This window comes from Siphateles boraxobius, unplaced genomic scaffold (assembly GCF_051911475.1).
Source record: "Siphateles boraxobius isolate OS27281-9 unplaced genomic scaffold, OSU_SipBor_1 5, whole genome shotgun sequence".
NCBI lineage: Eukaryota > Metazoa > Chordata > Actinopteri > Cypriniformes > Leuciscidae > Siphateles > Siphateles boraxobius.
In genome coordinates, this window is record NW_027509141.1 from 23814563 (window position 1) to 23834102 (window position 19540).

Below are 19540 nucleotides of genomic sequence, written 5' to 3' on the forward strand. Positions count from 1 at the left end.
AAAGTCTTTCTCATCGAATTTCACCAATACCTTCAAACGCTTTCTATCTCTGAGAAGTCCAAAGCTAGGAAAACATTATCCTGTTGTGCTCTCTTCAAAATCCCTTTCTAAAATTTGTAACATTTTATTATCTTAAAATGCTGTTGTTTGTATCTATTTATGTATGTGATTATCCTCTCTTGCATTATTATTATTATTGTTAATTTTTTTTCTCTTTCATGTCTCCTCTGGTGTTTGTTCTATTCTTTGTATTTCATGTGATTATTAATAAAAAATAAAAAATAAAATAAAAAAAATGATCCTGTCCCGTCCGTCACACTGACGCAAGCACTTTCCTGCCTACAGACTGGCGCCATTTTGTTCCCTTGTGAAGTCGTAAAGGAATAACTCCAGTCCGGGAGCGTCGACTACTCTACATGCACCAAACCGATCATACTTAATTCCAGTCGGTATAAACTGGTAATTGTGAACGCTTTATTTGTGATTGAACGTTTTATTTATTGATTAATTTACTTTAGTTAAGTGTTGTAGTCGTTCTAAAGTTAACAACATGTTACATGATAAAGGTAACGTTAGCAACATGCTATTTGAAAGCCAATAGTATTGTGTTATTTTCACGTAGCGTTACACAGCTCTTAACACAGGGCGTAAAATATACAAATTACTTGTTGTTTACACGTTGTTTGTGTCGGTGTTTCTCATCTGACAGCCTAGTAAAATGAGTTAGGCCAAGCACAGGGCACCAAGGCCTAACACGACGTATGATAAAACTAACGTAACGTTACTTTTTGAATAGTGAATTTAAATCAGAATTTATTAAACAGTTAACGTTACTCGAACGACGATTAAAAAACTGTTAATGGTAACTTAACTTACTTAACGCGTAATTTCTGATGTTCTTTTGTTTCATTTAACGTTATTTATGATCGCGTATATTATGTAATATTTAATTATTTATCGGTTTAAAAAAATGTGGCTTAAATATCTAATATTCACAAACGCTGATTTTCTAAGACGCATTCTGAATTTACAGGTGCGGGATAAAAATCGGAGAAATATTAATTCGAATAATACAAATTTTAAAACGTGACAATTGTGGTTTCACGTTGTCGAAAAACGAAAGCAAGAGCCAAAATGTGTAACAGATTCTTAAGACAATTTCGTATTAAAAATTGTTTGTATGCATTATCATATTTTATTGTGTCCAATTACATGTTCTATGAATCCAAAAACATGTCTCCCATGAAAATATTTCCAATGTAATATATATTGTGTCCCTATTCAAATAACTAATTATTCAGCACATGGGGAGTGTTTTTGTCTTCTTTTTGAAATGTAGGTTATGCAAGATCTTGTCCTCCATTCCAGAGGACAACTGGATTTGGATAATGAATTGGCTTCCCTGAAGATTGCTGTTTTTTTCTTCTTTTTTTATCTCACCATAGGTTTTTGTTTTTCCCCTATTGGGCATTTTTTAAATAAATAAAAAGTTCCAGTCTACCCCCCTTTAAATTTTCCACCTGGCTTCAGGAGAAGTAGAAGATATCCCTCCTCTTTTTTCCTTTCCAAGAAATCCAGTCCCATCTTTCCCACTCGGCTCTTCTTTTTGACAACATCTAGCTTGACGATTTTTTTTTTAATTCCCCCAAACACCCTCACCATTCAATTATCAACAATATTGGAGAAAGAAAAAAAAAAAACACGAAACGGACATTTTCCACCATCTGCCAATTTTATCACTGCAGTCTGATGGGAACAGGTCTCTAAGAGGCAAAAGTTGCCCCCTGTTCAGTCTTTACTCATCAGTCAAGTATTCCTTCAGGATCGACACAGTGCGGAGCGACCCTTCAAGAAGCGCTTGAGATCACCAGGGAACGTCTCAGCTACTGCAGGTGAACGAAGTTCTTGCAACGCTTTCTCTCATCAGTATTTAAATATTGGCCACCATTTTGCGTCATTCAGGACAGAATGTGAAAGTGAAAGGATCAACAGGAGCATGAATAGGCTTGTAACACTCTAAATAGGGAGATTCACGTGGACCCTGTCGCAGACATCCGGAACGAGATCCCAGCATCATTGAAGAGCTCCTGGCCTGGAAGAGTACAAACTTGAGCCAGAATGACCATGCAAGGAGATGACTGCTACTTCTTCTACTATTCCACCTGTACTAAGGTAAAATGAAGTGTAGAGACACTATCAGGGGTTGTTCACCTGACACTGTTTTCAACTTAACACATATAAGGTTTTCTCTTTTTTGGCCATTCATTCGCAGGCCTATGACGTTTTGGCGGCCTGAAAATTCAAGCTTTTGAAATCGTTTTTTTTTTTAAACTGCACATTTTTGAGAAAAATAAATCTTTATCGTCTCCTACAAAAATGCAAATTTGTGAAAACGGTTTCGTCATGCATGCGCATGCAAGTGTTCGGTCCATTAACACACAGTGTTTACAAAGTGACTTCGCCAACTTCTGGTGTGGCGTCCATAATGCACTATTTAATCATTGTCATGGATCTGTGTGAACTAGATCGATTTGACAACGTTGTCTTAAAGGAAAAACTTTTCCATTTTTTTGTACATCGTTGTTGTATAAAAATACCCTTAATTGGAAAACTTTGTCACAGTCATGCTAGCAATTGCTCTGAAATTTTCCTGTTCAAAGTAGATTTTTTTTCTAATGTTCAGATTTTGATAATATAGGTCATTATAACTTAATACACAGCTCTGTGGAATACTTAATTCTGATAGTGAATAGTGCCATTCAGCAGTATGTTATTCCTCTAACAACTGCTGAAAACCGATAACGGGCTCATCCAGGTTCCTGAAGTCAGCAGCGCTATCCATTGCTAGGAACGCTTTTTCTTTATGGAAGTTTTGCTTTTGGTGATCTAATAAAATATTAAAACTCAGTCGAATCAATATTTTGTGTACAGTTATTTAATTATGACATCCAGTATCGTGGCCTCGCTCTCTCTTGTTTCATACAGTCGCAATTGCTGCCATTATTGTGACCATTGTTTCACCAAGTGAATTTAAAATCAATCTTCAAATAAATGTATACTCTATATTAAATTAACAATTAATTGTAATATATAATCTAAATAAGTTAAATATTAAAATATGCATTTAATACAAATTTAATTTGTTGTCCTTCAATTTGCCTTTGTAGGGGGACAGCTGTCCTTTTCGACACTGCGAGGCTGCCATGGGTAGCGAGACTGTCTGCAACCTGTGGCAGGAGCAAAGGTGCTTCCGTAACATCTGCAAGTTTCGCCATATGGAAATAAAGGTTTGTGACCATTTCCATACTCCCTTTTTGTTGAGATCCTTTCATTGTTTCTTTAATGGGACCTTAAAAATGATCCACCCTGTTACTACCTTTATAGAAAAACCGCAAGGTAATCGCATGCTATTGGGAGAACCAGCCAGCTGGCTGCCAGAAACCTCACTGTGCTTTTCATCATGAGAAGCCACGCATCATTGATGGGAATTATTTTTCCCCAGACAAAGGTATTTGGTAGTCTTTTCAGTTTTTTTAATAATCATTTATAAAAAAATAAAAGTTCAATAAATAAATTGAGCTTTTTATCATTGTTTTACAGGTCAAGCAAAGGAGAAAGAAGAGACCCCACACGAGGACCAAGTCAACCAAGTCCCTGCGCCCACTGCAAACCCTACTAACCCACAGCTTAGAGGGGTCATTAGAACTGAGACCCAGGAGAATGTCCCCAGCCCTACCCATCCACCTGTGGTCATCAACCCCGTGGATGATGATGATGAGGATGGTAAGCACACGTTCCTGTGACTTGTCATTTCGAAGAAGTACGTCTGAATTCAAAATAATAAATATAATTTAAATACAACATATTAATGTAAAAGTAAAATAACTCAAAAAATCTTTAATTGAAGTTTAGCTAAGATTGGCTTTCTTCTCACCGATCTCTATATAGATTGCAGACATGCCTATATTATATGATATCTATATCATAGATTGTAGTTTCAAAATCGAAACACTGCGACACGACTCCTGTATCATCTTAATTTCTAGTTTCCCCACTCGTAAACGCGACAACGCTCTGTCGGTTAGCTTGTTTGAGATGAGCAAAATCTGCGCAAAACTGATCACCGCGAGAAATGCATGCCGTAAGAAATGTTTCCGAGTGTGGTCCGACTTGGTCTGATGTAATGCTGTAATACGCGACGGCAAGGCAGAATTGCGCAGTTGCTCTCCACCGACTGTGCTGATCACAAGCACGATGAGAACTGACTTGCTGATGACACAGCTACTGTGATGAATTGTAGAGATTGACGATATTTTTTTATTACAATACAAATTATTTGCATGTTTATGTGCTCAATAACTGATATACAGAACCAATATTTATTTGTTTTATTTCTGTTTTTGATCATTTTATAACAGCACTGAACTGAACCAACTGTTTTAACCCATTTTTTCAATAATAATTTCTTTAATTTCACTCCCTCATTGCATACAAAAACAAAACACTTCTACATCAATAGTCTGAAAGAGGTTGAAAAATAATAGTGCACTGTCATTAACGTCATTTTTTAAATAAAAGTTTTTTTACAAACATCCTAAAACATTCTAAACATGAATAAAAAAAACATTGCTACGTTAGTGTCTTGTGGAGACCGGTCTTGCCAGGCGACCTTAAAGGGGGGTTGAAACACTCAGTTTCAGTCAATCTCATGTTAATCTTGAGTACCTATAGAGTAGTATTGCATCCTTCATATCTCCAAAAAGTCTTTATTTTATTATATTTCTAAAAGAAAGATAGGCTGTACAGAGTCTTTCCGGAAAAAAACGAGCGGGTGTGGGCGGAGCTAAATAATCACGAGCGCGCAAAGCTTTTGCGTTGCGAGCGTCTGGAAGCTGTGACATCCCAAAACAAACCGTGGCTAACAATCAGATTCAGCCATACATTTTTGATCCCGAATCAGATCCCGTGAGATGGGCAGTGAAATGGGGGGAAAACACATGGTCTCGAGAGTTTTTTAAAAGTAGAAATGATTTGAACTTGAGCGCAGTGTTTTTATAACACCATGTCATGTGCGAGTTTACAACATGTGACCCTGCCTGTGAAAACCCAGCTAAAGTCATTTTTTTGTGATTCACTGTTTTCTACAAAAAATCATCCTACATAATGTAAAGAACATCCTGTGAAAATATAACCTTGATATCTGTAATATTGACTGAGTAAGGCTATGTCAAAGATTTGCTGAATTTCGGGCTCAGAAAATCATGTTTTTGAGAAATTCCAATTTTAAAAAAAGCTTGTTTTTAAAGCTGCAACACATTTGATCCATATTTATCCTCCATATGTGCCATATACCACATTAAAGCTGAGATTCTCCCCTTTTTAGTGATATATGACACATTTTGGGGAAAATTCTTAAAAGTTTTGTAAAACAGGCCTATTTATTATGATGCGCATGTCCAAAAAGTTAAAAGCATAAAAACATTGAAACGAATGGGGCCACCACAAGAGCAATTACCATGTCAATTCAGTTGAATGATTTGTATAACTTTATTAGTAAAATGAAATATCAGTGAAAATATAATATCAATAATATATCAATTAATTAACATATAACATTTCGACAGAAAATCTTATTCTCTTACTGGGCCACGGTGTAACATTGAGTAAATCTGGAGTAAAAAATAAATAAATATTCAAGGAATAGTTCACCCAAAAATTAGAATTCTGTCATTATTTACTCAGCCTCATGTTGTTCCAAACCTGTATGAGTTTCTTTCTTCTGCTGAACACAAAATAAGACATTTTAAAGAATGCTAAAATTGTCTAGATGCGAAATATTTAATAATCTCAGATTCTATTCACAAAAGTATTCAATTTTTTCATTAAAAAGTCTAAAATTAATATTTAAATTAGAAATAAGAGTATGTACATAAGCAGCTCCATGTAGAGACTACAAAGTCAATTAAGCTAAGCCAGTTTCATTTTTTTGACAAGACCATGTGGGATCTTTTTTGGACTTCCAACACCACGGGCGTGGGGTGGAGCAGGAGTCAGCACCTCTGCATAGACAGCGTTGTTGTTTTCGTCACTCTGAACCTTGTTCTGTATTGTTGGATTAGGGCATACCAGATCTCTACATCTTTCGGCCACAAATTCCCGAATCTCGTTGAAGAGGTACATTTTCCTCTCGTTGCTAAGTCCTTCTGGTACCAGAGTGGCAGGTTTCTCACAAGGCACGTCATCTGGGTCGTACTTCAGCAGCTTGTATGTGACTGGCTCTGACTGTGAAAGGATCTTGCACATTACACTTCCATCTCTTCTGCATTCAATGTGATGGCGTGGCTTGATTGATGGCAGCTTTTTGAAAAACTGTAACAGGTAGGAATTCCAGCCATACATGGGGACAATAACATTGCCCATCTCATCACCACAAAGTTGGGGAATCAGCACACCACTTGGAGAAGCCTGCCGCACAACATTCTCAATATCAGCCAAGCAGTCCACCTTTGAATTCCTGTACTTGCGCTTGAACAGACCAAACATGGAGTCGGGAGCAAACTTTGTATGACCAGCCACCATGAATGAAAGAGTGATCCTCTGATGCTTACCCGTTACAACGCGCCAAAGAAAGTATTGAACCAGTGCATTGTTTTTATTTTGTCCTGAGCAATTGTCTGCATGTAAGTGCAAGTGGGTCTCCTTCACACCATAGTTCTCAAAAAAGTAGTCCAGGAGACTGATCACACAGTTGGCCCCTTTGCCAGTGATGCTTGCCTCATCTAGAAGCAAGATCACCATCTGTGGAAGCCCTTCTGTTACAACGCCGAACACAGCACACTTGCGAGGAGTCTTGAAGAAGATGGGTCCTGGCTGCATGGGGTTGTGGGGATAATGCAGCTGTTGAGCAAAGTCAAAGCTGTAATGAACCTGAAAAATAATATCCAAATGTTTACTCAATTTGTCAATACACCGTTTCCGTTAAAAATCAGAAAAAACAGATGAGTGCCCTCATGTTAGTGCTTAATGGCAGAGATGGAAGACATCACAAGATTGCAGGTCATTTTTTTAATAGCTGATTGATAACTTAACTATTTTATGGCTCGTTTCCACTGAGCGGTACGGTACGGTACAGTTCGGTACGGTACGCAATTATTTGCGTTTCCACTGTCAAAAGTTGTGAATGGTACCAAAAAGCTGAACCGTACCGTACCACTTTTTGGGTACCCTTCCGTTGGGGTACCTAGCACAGTGGTACGGTACTAAAGGGTGGAGCTAGACTCACTGCAGAACGCTGATTGGTTGACAGAGTATCGTCACTTCCGCGTGCTACAAGGGGAATGACAACAAAAGTAGCGCCATTTTTTTAATATACAGTTGGAATATAATACTACGGTTATTCTTTCACGAAATGTAGTTTTAAGAGTTTTTCAGACGAGAATGTAGTTGTTTAAAGCTCAAATCTGTGGTTTATTTATAATGATTTATGATAATTTGATCCATTCCAGGCGATCACCGGGCGCTCGGCGCTCATGTTCCCCGCCTGGAACAGCCTTTCCTCGGCTAGTCGTTCTGACGTTTGCCGCTGACTCTGTAGTGGTAATTCGTCTTGTGTAAATTTAACGGGTGATATTTGGTCTCGTGAATCGATAATTCGTTCCCTGGCCAATCGTTTTGGCTGAGGGTTAAGTGAAGTTTCATATATTTAGGCTATTTAACTTTTCCGTTGTAACGTTAATGTTAGACCAGCGCTGAATTTGTATATTTGACTGAATATTTGACTTTGCTTTATCACTTATTGTATAGCTTTCTTATAACGTTACCTTTTACTTATACTTTTATAATGGCTATTATTGCTAAAACTGAAATTTAACTGGGTTGAGTTTTGTCATTTTTTATTTTATTACAAGATTATCACTGTAATGTTGTTTATTGCAAAATTTGTACAAATGCAAATATTGCCTGGAAATATTTTTAATATTTTTAAAATTTAAACGAAAAGATGCAGGGTTGTGTTTTACATTTCGTTTTGTTATAAATAGGCTAACGTTAAACATGCAGTAAATAATATAATCAGGTCTAACGTATACATTGCCTGAACCACATTTGTGTTCCTATAATGTTTAAAATGTATTTAAATGAAAACGAAAAGGGACAGGGTGGTGTTTTATAATATATTTCGTTTTATTGTTGCCTAAAATGTACATGCAGAGCGAGCTGAGTGACGCTTTCAAGAACGCGCTGTTCCATTTGGAGAATTACCGGACTCGCGTCCTCGGGAGTCATTCTGCTGAGAACTTTGGGTACTTGGTATTGAGAAATGCCTAATGTCGGCGCTTGTCTTCTTGTGACAAACATGCCGAGAAGCAAGGACAAGATCTGCTGTATGCCATCCATTAGTGTTTACTTTGTCGCTTTCTTCTTCGCGCGAAAATGACGTTGATCGCTTCTTTCCTGCAAGCACCACGCCTATCAAGTAGGGTACTGTTGGCGGTGGAAACGCTAGCCGGATCATGGTTTACTGACCCGAACCGTACCGTACTGTACCGTACTGCTCAGTGGAAACGAGCCATTAGTAACCGCAGTGTAGTATACAGTAGTGTAAATAATGTAAAATGTAAATAGTACTTTCAATAGCTTTCAGTAATGTACTAACTTTTATTATTCAACCACAGTTGTGACTTCAAGTATGTCCATGCATTCAATATGTGAATTACTAATAGACTGATAGAAAAGGAAATTATAGAAAAAAAATACCTCAAAATCATTTGATGAATTTGGTACACTGTTCCCAGGCTCCAGCAGCTTGGAGACACCCTTCTCAGCTAAAACTCTGCGGCACTCCTGGACCTTGCTGTTGTAGAATGAACGTTCTGTTGTAGCCTGCCACAGATGTTCCTCTGCTTTCACTAGTGCTTCTGTTTTCTCCTCCAAGTCTTTCTTTGAGGCCTTTACCAATAAAGCACTGTTCTTTTGGCAGGTCCTGCATAGATCTGACATCGGTTTCATTGGCAACACGTTTGGCACATACTGCTGCCAGAGACGGTAAAATGTGCGTTCACTCACAGCTCGATGACCACTGACCTCACAAGAATCGCTGTACAGTTTGTGGACGGCAACTTTGTTGACAGAAGAGGGCAGTAGCTTTAGGTCGTCCCTTTTGTATCCTGGAATTCTGCCAGGAAGCAGCACTGCATTTTCTTCTGCATAATTGTGGATAAATGTCAGAACTCTCTCAATGTCATTTACATCCAAGGCATGCTTAGGCAACTTGCCCTTATTTCCATGCATCCTAGGGGTCACACCATTCTCTAAATAATGCTGGACCAATGCAGCTAGGCGATCCTTGAACACCGCATGCATATACATAAAAGTGTCACGACAGATTTTCTGCCCCTCATAGTAGTAATCTAAACGACGACGTTTACGCACAGTCTGTGATCCTTTTTTTGATTTAGCGGTTTCTTCCCCACAGTGCAAGTGACTTCGTATTTGAGCTAAAACTACCATGTCGAGTACAGTATTGTCCATCTCCAAATGACTCATCCTGAGTGACAGCAACTCTCCCTCCTTGAAAAATGAAGAACACTTTTCAGCATTGAAATACTTGCAGTTGCAAGAGAAACCTATTTTAAGTTTCACATCTGGACTTCCAGCATTAGAAGCAAATTCTTCTTGTTGGTGTTCCCTCTTCAGATTCGCCAGACTAATAGCTTGAGGTTCAATCACCAAAACTGGCTCGTCCTCATCATCATGTTGGTCACTGCCTGAAAAAATCCAAATTTAAAATGGATAAAGAAGCATTTTATATGAAAATATCAGACTGGATCAGATTAATTGAGGGGAGGGCATAGGGACAAAAAACAGGTATGGCTATATGGCCATGGCTTCAATTCAGAGTGTAATCAAACAAATAAACATCATGTCATAAACGTAATTAATTTAAACTGACTCAATTCCAATCAGCAAATGTAATAAACATTTAAATCCACTATTTTTGCACCACAGGATGAATTATGTGTTAGCATTAACTTACATTGGCTGAACACTGACAGTATATTACATATTCAGCTTTAAAAAAACATTATAATGACAAAAACTTACCGTCAAATTCCTCGTCAGTTTCGTCCAAGAATGTGTCCTGTTCATCCTCACCATCATCCTCCGGAAAATAATCCGCAATAAAACCGCTTAAATCACAATTTGGGGCAATTCCACCGAGATTAATGTCTAACAAGCTGTTTAAGCAATCAGCTATTTTGCGTTCCTTCTCATGCTTCGGTGCTGCCATGTCAGATGTCAAAACGACGCTGTTAACAGTTACTCCAGCAAACGAATTATATATTATATTATTGACACTCATATGATACAAATGAAATTAATATAATTGGCAAAATACTGAGCTACAAAACAAATAAACTGTTCTTAAGTTAAATGTTTGGCGATGAAACGAAAAATCTCCTCAGACATCTGAACCCGGCTGAAGTCGCATTATTTTTTTTTTCATTGTGTTGACCTGATTGCCGCTCGTGCGGATTGATATTAAGGTCTGTTTACTTTTTCTAATAGAAAATAAGTCGAAAAGAAGTTCCTGAACTGAATGATATAAGAATCAGCAGGTGTTGTTGCGCCGAAAAATAAACCCGGAGACGATTGAAATCAATGTTTAGAAAGCCCGCGTCCGTTTTTTTTTTTGTTGCGCAAAAGTATAACATAGTGTCAATAAAATCATTAATTTTAGTATTTATCATGTTATAAATGAAAATTTGAGTATTGCATCTGAAAACCCTTGGTATAATCTGTCATTTACAGCAATAAACACACATTACCTATTTTTGTCATTTTTATGGCTATGACCACTTTGATGCTCTTTTACTCATAATTAGATTCTGCGACTTTAGCCGGGGTTTCACAGGCGGGGTCTCACATTTGTGTGTGTTTACTCGTGGTTTATGAGGACATGATTTGGTTTTACAATAAACAAATAGACACCTACAGTGGCCAGCTAAACAGATGTATTTAAACACACAATACATCGCATGCTTCATAGATACATTAACTATTTGTGATCATGTTGTTTACTTGCTGTGCTTACACACCGATAGTTAACAACACACAGACATTTGAAGCAGTTTTACCGCCTGCAGTTCCAACGCACGACCGTGAACCTTTATCGTTGGAACTGCTCCATCCTTAAGCATTAGACGATCTGCAAAAGCCGAGCACAGCGCTTTGATGAGCTGCTTTCACCCTCTCGCTCTAGGCTACAGGTGCACGCGCACCCTTCCGGGAGAGGTGCCCTTAGAACCCGTGTAAGGAAATTACGGCGCATCTGACGTCACACACGCCCATACTGGAAAAAAAACTTTCCGAAACTTATGACAAACCGGAATGAGTATTTTTGGCACAGAAATACTCCATCAAACGTACAACTTCATTTTTGAAACTTTGTCCATGTTTAGCATGGGAATCCAACTCTTTTAACAGTGTAAAAAACTCACTATGTATGAAATAGCATTTCACCCCCCCTTTAAAAGAACATACTCGATACGACGCGAGGACACACAACGTGTCTTTGTGAGAATTGAGATATGCTGCGATCTTGTTGCTCATCTGACCTTCCCAGCATATAAGTAGTGGCTAATGCACCGGGGCTCGACATTAACGCTTGTCCGGGACAAGTGGATTTTTTATTGTAGAACCGTGTTTTCATTACTGAATGATTCAGCATTTAGAGCGAATCGGTAAAGTGAAAGATTCAATGACTCATTCAAAAACAGCTACCTCGTTCTTGAATGAATCGGTCGTTTGAAAGAATCGTTTGAATATATGACTCAATGACTCGTTCATTAAGACGGTCGCCTGCCGCCACCTACTGGCGGTTTAGTGTTTTGTTTAAAAGTATCATTCTTTCCAATGTTTCTTATTTGTATATTCAAAAATATTTAAAACAATCTCATAACATTATTTAATGCAGTTATAATATTTCATTGATTCAATGATTTTGAGCCCTATACGGTAACAGTCCTGTCTTATTATTCTAATTGAATTTATTGGTCAAATTTATGAATTTAAAATGAAAGATGAACCATACATTTAATAAGATTAGGGGGGGGTGCCATTTAAAGGTGATAATATGCAGATTTAAACGTACCACTGCTGATTGAACACTGATGAGAATATTGCTTCAGAATAAATTATATTTACACAAAATATATATATGTGGGGTTTTTTTCGGACGAGCAACTTTTTTTACTCGGACAAGTGAATGACATATTTACTTCGAAGTACAAGCACATGAAAAGGCTTAATGTCGAGCCCTGTGCATAATACAACAAAACATCACAAACTCAACCTATTAAAACATTTCTTTCACATTATAATAGACATTATTTTCATATAATTTTATACTTTTTTGTTTTACCGCTTGCATTTATGAAAAATTAGTAGCCTATGTGTTACCTATGTTTTGTCAATGTTAAGATTCTTTTTAATATGCCAATAAAAATACTGCAGGCTTTCTTGAGGTTATTACTTTATTAAAATTAAGCAAAACAAACAGACAAATGTTTACTTTCTTGCGCCGTCATGTATTCGTGAGCTTGCAGCTTGAATCTCTTAAATGACAACAACAAGTTTAAAGCTTAAAGGCTTCCTGTACGTCAACCGCCCGCATCGTCTTCTGCATATTTAATTAGTACATTAATGGCTGTTGTGATAAATATTTTATTTACTTAAAGTAGGTAAGGTATTTTACCTTTAAACACTGCTGTTGATTCATCTCCCCTCAGATGCAATTCTTAAAATGGCCACAAGTTGGCACCATTTGTGAATCCGATATATCCGATTATGGTATAACAATTATTATCGGTCGATCTCTAATGTATTGTTGTCTTTTAAAATGTTTTATTTTAAAATTATCATGTTTTATGTGTATGAATTATGTTTGCATATTACCAAACTCTCTGACAGTGCAATCTCTCTATGGGTTATGTGATTGTATTAAAGTAAAAATGATTGATAAACACATCTTTCGAATGGAATAATAACACGTACTTTGGGTGTCTTGTTTGTCATTTATTTTTTATTTAAAAAAAACTGCAGAACTTAAAAAATGTTTTTTGCATGAATGTGAATCACGTGATATTCGCCTTTGATCTCGTAGGCAGGGCCTGAAGTTAACTTTTTTTTACCACCTGCCACAGTAACTTTTTACCAGCTGAAAACCGAAAACCTAATATTCTCGGGACAGCAGCATGTGTCCAAATTTTAATCTTAACCGTTCGATTTCATCAGAAACGATCTTAAAACAGGGCTTTACTTGTAAAACGCCAAACTTACCCTTTAAGGGGGTCGCCATTCGGCGTCTGTCCGCGGCGCCCAGCAACAGCTCAGGACCTTGGTCAAAATCCTGCCGCACCACAGAGCGCCGTTTACATAGTTTTACATTAAATGTACATTTATTGTCTCAAATCGTAGTTAATGTAAATACTGACTTCACCCTGTGCTGCAATATACATTTAGTTTTACATGCATTCACAGAAATCAGCTGCTTGAATGAAAATTGTTGATGTTATCGGACATACGCAAAAAACAACAACTAATGAATCACTCAATTCTCATTGGCTACCCGCCAATGTGGCAGGTAGATTGACAGTTTTACCCGCCAATTGCAAAATTCACCCGCATTTGGCGCATGGTCAGGTGTTAATTTCAGGCCCTGCTCGTAGGTGTATGTTTCACTATAAGAATAGAGACCTGTCCGTCTTGCCTGCACTTTTACACTCCTCCCCTCACTTTAGCCTACTTTTGTCTAAGGCTGCGTTTACACTTGTCCACATCAAATGGCTTCTGTATCTGGATAACAGATCGGATCTCCCATTCCCACAAAAAAAAAAGGATGGTTCTGGTGCAAAGTCGACTTGAAGTGGTGGGTTTTCTTTTAGAAACCGTTTTCAGTCGGGGTACATTTTACAAATCTCGCAAAATGAGGAGGATGAAGAGGCTGCAAGTACAAATAATGTGGATGGATGCCGTAATGGAAACGGTACAGAGAAACATATCCGAGAACGTTGCCAGCTGTGGTGGGAAAAATGCCTGTTCTTTACAGAAAATGAATGTCTCTGCAACTTTAGGGTGCGAAAGCAAACATTTCAGTATATTTGAGATGTACTTTGCACTCGACTGTATCGCAAAACCACACAGCTACGTGCAGCAATTCTTAGAGAGAGCGGGGGGAATAATGACAGTGGGCAGGGTTTTGTATGACGCAGACACGATGGCTGGATTGCGTTTACATTACACTGAGATCCGATCACAATGCATCCTCGACTACCTCCGAACCTGGACACGCTGATCGGATAACATTCCGGTCAGAAGCGTGTTTACACTTGTCTTTTCAATGTGTATGTGGACAACATCCGGATACAGGTCGCATGTTAATGCCAAGTGTAAACGCAGCCTAAATTTCAGGCGAGCGAATCTCAAATTAGCCTATTCAGAACTCATAATTATGATATTTCCCACTCACATTAGTTCCAACCCTTAATTAATCTTTGATTAGCTGGTTCAGGTGTGTTTAATTAGGGTTGGGCTATGGTCGGCAGGTGGCCCTTCAAGAATAGAATGACATCCCTGATCTTGACATATTGCTCATTGTTTGCAGATCAATTCTCAGAGGAAGGAGATGAATCTCTCGGAGGCTCACCCAGGAAACTGGTCACATATAAAGGTGAAGACGGTTTCCATGTTTTGTTAATATTTTCTATTATGTATTGAGCGCCTTATTTTATTATTGGTCTGTCAAGCAGATGATTCGCTGAACTTTGGTATCCAGACACTGGAGGAGATCAGATTGAGGAAAGCACTCATGGCCAATCTGAAGAAAGCTGGTAAATAAACCCTCAGCTCTCTTGCTTTCCAGTGATCTGTTGTCTAGACATCTGATCTTAATTTTCACTTTTTGTTTGTTTGCAGGGCAGTCCACCACGCAGAGCTCTGCCCAAAACAATGGAACTGCTATTGAAAAGGAAAACATTCAGTCTCTTTCACGTCTGGAAGTAAACAATGCCAAGAATGGTAAGCAGTCCAAGTGTTTGAACTTTGGTTTTCATAGTATCAAACCATTTGTTCACATTAAAGCCCTTTTAAAATCTCTGTTGCAGATTTGTTTAATGAAACTGGAAAAAGAAAAATTTCAGACAGACTTGGGAAAAGATTTTTGAAAAGAGGTACGTTTATGAAAACGGTTTGCTCGATATTGTAATACATTTATGTACACGAGGTCCCTTTTTACATACTTCTGCCAAAAACTGACAGATGTTATCATTTAATTGAAGATGGTCCTGTGGAGGAAGAGCTACCTTTGAAACGAAGCCTTGCTGAACGACTCGGTGCAACTTTTGAATCCTCCACAGACTTTCTACCACAGAAAGGTACGAGAATTGTTTATTGTCCCAGCTGTGGCTGTAGAAGCATTTTGTGTCCCTTTCACAATTTATGTGAATCCCACCCTCGGACATAAATCCCTTAATCAACAAATACAGAAATGCCAAGCAGAATGAGAGAAATGCCAAGCAGAATGGGTAGAATGTCGAAATGGCAAATCATTTGTTATAAAAAGATGTCTACACTTTTAAATCAAGACATGACTAAGTTGTATTTACAAGGTCTCTGATAGGCCATACTAGACTGACTGGTGGTCATTTATTGAAGGGTGAAGGACAAAAATGTCAATACTGTAAAACATATTATTTTGGACTGCCCAATCTTTAATGTTATGAGACCGTGCTTTTTATCAGGACAAACTTTAAGGACTTATGGATCCAGATTTTAATTTACAATTTTAGCACAAGTACATTTAAAGAATCTTTTATAGAATTGTACTAATTTTGTACATATACTTATTTTTGTCTGAGTTTGTTTTCATTGTTAACTTATTAAACATTTAACAACGTCATTTAATATGTATCTGCCATGTAATAGCCAGTGATGCTGATATAAAAAATAAACTCAAATACTACTACTACTTCACAATTTACGTTATTAACCCTTTTCAGCTCAGAAACCAGTGCGAGAAAGGCTTGGATTGACCTCCGACCTGCCCAGCACCGACAGTGAGCCAAAACAATCCGGAGACATCCGTATAAAAACCCTTGAGGAGATTCGGCAAGAGAAGGCAGCCAAAAGCCTCAACTCGAGTAAAGTTGTGCGTGTTGTGAAAGAAGTGCCGAAGGAGGAGCCGAACCCTTCCAAGAAAAGTGTCAAACCTGCTGGTGGACCACAAGTTAAGACTTTCTCTGAAATCCTTCACGAAAAGAAAAAAATGCAGGAGAAAAAAGTCCAGGAAATAAACACGACTGCCAAAAGTCCAGAGGTGATTGAAGGACGTTGCTCTGCAGAAGCTGCAGTCAAGGCCCCTGTAGCAGCTGCGGAGGTACGAGTTAAAACGCTGGAGGAAATACGCAGGGAGAAGGCTGCAAGGATGCAAGCACAACTTCAAGAGAGCACAGATGACAAGACCCCAACCTCTAGTGAAGCAGAGTCAAGTGGACCTCCAAAAAGGCGCATTCTGCGTGTTAATAAAGCCTCAAGTAAGTCGGACACATTCGTTTAAAATTGTGGAAAACAGCCACAAGGAAGTGTTGTTAAAATTTTCAATTGTACTTTTTTTCTTTTTTTTTAGCTGCTGCCAACACTGTAGGTCAGACAAAACCAGACACATCTGATAAGAAACTGGAACCTGCTACAGAGGTAAGACAATTCCAAGACAACAAGCCTAAGAGGATATTGTTTTCTGACTTTATATAATTTCCTCTGTTTTACTCGCAGACAAATGGAAAAGGCGAACCCTCCAGTGTGCCTGTTAAAGTGAAGACATTTGAGGAGATCATGCGTGAGAAGAGACTCCGCAAGCTGCAGGAGGAGCAAGTCACCTCCACCAACCAGAAAGACTCATCACCTGCTGCCTCTCCGCCAGCATCAGAATCCTCCGCCCAGCCTCATACAACAGTGAGACAGAGGATCACCCTCAAACCCAAGCTCTCTCCGCTCCCTGCTGCTGTAGTGCCTCAGAAAAGCTCCCCCGAGCGGTCTGGAGATAGTACTCCATCGTCAAACACACCAAAGCCCTCCACCTCACCGATCATTCCTGTTCAGCTAGCTGAGGGAACTGTACAAACTGTGGAGAAAAAGGGTATGAGTTATGTTCATTATCTCTTTATTCGATCGTGTAATTCAATTTCCATTTTTAAAGTACTTTATTCGCTGGATTGTTTTTTACGTACAATATTAGTCCTACAAAAATAGGATAAATAATAGAGGTAATGTTTTAAATATGAGATGCCAGTAATGTTTACAACAGTACTAAAATAAGTATTTATTTATTTAGATATGGAATGGAATTGTAACTCCCTTTTCCAAATGGCCTACTCAGTTTTTTGCATTTTTCTGCATTTCAGTGAAACCCAAGGTGAACGTGAAGCCATCGGTAATGAAGCCGGCCCAGAGGAGGAAAGCTGCAAAAGTTCAACCTCTTAACACTGCCTGTCAATCACCTTCCTCCCTGGTTATTCCCAACAAGCGCCTTAAGGTGGGGTTTATTTACTTAATCTTATATTTTTTAACCAGCAGTGACAAAAGAATTGCTTAAGCATTTTTTTTTTGTACTCTTTCAGGTAGCTTCACCAACCTCTCAGACAGATGTTCGGTTCGACACTCAGCAGGTGCCCTGCTCTAACACAGAGAATATTCAAATGGTTCCTATGATCTGCCTTGAGCCTGCCAGTACTACATCAGCTGAGACTGTTGAAATCCCCCAAAGGTATGGGAAATGATTTCATTTCAACTGATGGAAGACTACCATTTTTAATTGATTTATTTTAAATGGTCACACAGAAACGATAAAAATGAACCATTTTTTTCTTTCTTTCTTTTCTCTGTAGCCCTGTGATCAGAACACCCAGTGTGCAGCGCATTCGCCGGTCCAGCACCACTTCTGGTCGAGCTGCTGTTACCAGTTCATCGATGGATGACTTTGAAGACCTGTTAGATGAATTTACTGATGATCGGCTTGAGGATGACTTGGAATTGGATTCGGGCAAGGGAGAGGATGACCTTCTTTTAGAACTCTCAGAGATGATTGACAGCTAGAAATGAGCGATGTCACCCCTTTACTTAGCACTGCCACTGTGGATATAAAAGGACAGACATAATTCAACCCACACCATTTTAAAATAAGATTACTTTTATTTTTAAACTCTGATAGATCTGTTTTATTGTTCCTTTTAGTTTTTTCTTGTCAATGTAAATATTTCTTCATCAAATAGTGCTTTAGAGTTCTTTTCCTTAGTTGACTTAAAAGCTGTCAAAAATGGAAAGAAAAAAAAACATAGTTGTTGCAGGTATGAGCAAGCAAACATAAGAAAGCCTCAGGTATAATGATTTTGTTGGAGGTCATGTTATAGCACTAGTAATCATGCATTACAGAGGCAGAAAGTTTTCAGTTGTGTACTGTGTATGCCGGAAATTTTTTTTTGTATTGGAGAGGTACAGCAAGGCAACACCTTTCTGTGTTCATTTTGAGTCGCATGTATTAATCTGAGTTATTAAATGTTCTTTGGCTGTCCTTATTGACATTATTTTAACAGGTTCTCTCACTTACCTTTGATCTGCTATAGGAAAAACATTTTGTGATCCTATTTAATGTTTTGACTGAGCTGGAGGTCACAGAAATGTTCCCCCCTTTTTCATTTGGGTGGAAGCAATTCTATTATAAATGTTATTCTACATGAAATTCCCTTGGGAACCATCTACACCTTTTCATCTTGTGAAATGATTATCAAATTGTTTTAGCTGTTACTTAGACTTCTGGATGCAACATGTAAACATGACAAAGCTGTGTTCTCAGGGAAAATCCTTAAGCTTTGCTCATCTTTGTTGACCTCTATATTTTATTTTCTTTGAAAATGTCTTAGTTTTATTCACCTTAGTTTACTAACATCATGTATTAAGGGGCTGGGTGGGATGAGAACATAATGTAATCTGTTCTGCAGTATCATCTAAGTTGCACCTCATCAAAAGCATTGTAAATAAAATGTCAATGAAAACCATATTAGTGTGTTAGTTTTTTACAGCATCTACCAAGCATTGTTATGCATTGGTAACTTTAGTATTTTTCTAAATGCTTGCTTTTTGGGAATGTGATTTTGTTACATTTGAGTGTTTGGGATGCTGCATTTATTTTAACTGCCATTACTGCCCTCCACTGTTAAAGCTTAACATTCTATCTAAATTTGTTGTGAAAGGTAATATCTGGTTTTGGAGGTGCGAGTTAAAAAAATAGCCTCAAATTCTCTATTGAGCAGCATTTAAATCGTTTTCTTAGACATTTGTGCAGTAACAATATTTTAAATCCATTCATTCTAAAATAATGCAATATTACACCACATTGTATCTGTACATATCAGAAAACTGGCATATATCCTAAATATTCTTCAATAGGTTTTCACAAAATGAAAATGCCTTTGTAAGCTGTTACATTACT

At 38.0% G+C, this 19540-nt stretch overlaps 1 protein-coding gene across 5 annotated transcripts; it reads left to right on the forward strand.

The window, feature by feature from the left end:
• Positions 1-325: 325 nt before the first annotated feature.
• Positions 326-19106, forward strand: zc3h11a (zinc finger CCCH-type containing 11A). Of its 5 annotated transcripts, none has more exons than XM_077203413.1 (17): positions 326-459; positions 1823-1892; positions 2025-2172; positions 3168-3287; positions 3385-3508; positions 3601-3783; positions 14663-14728; positions 14808-14888; positions 14974-15075; positions 15162-15227; positions 15336-15431; positions 16056-16589; positions 16682-16749; positions 16828-17191; positions 17457-17587; positions 17673-17818; positions 17940-19106. In XM_077203413.1, the coding sequence occupies exons 3-17, from the start codon at positions 2119-2121 to the stop codon at positions 18145-18147; spliced, it is 2343 nt and encodes a 780-aa protein (XP_077059528.1). In that variant the 5' UTR covers positions 326-459; positions 1823-1892; positions 2025-2118; the 3' UTR covers positions 18148-19106. The 5 variants fall into 5 exon arrangements, with proteins under 5 accessions (XP_077059528.1, XP_077059527.1, XP_077059530.1 ...); XM_077203412.1 differs by having other exon boundaries at positions 344-459; positions 1446-1892; XM_077203410.1 differs by having other exon boundaries at positions 349-459; positions 1369-1892.
• The last annotated feature ends 434 nt before the right edge of the window (positions 19107-19540 follow it).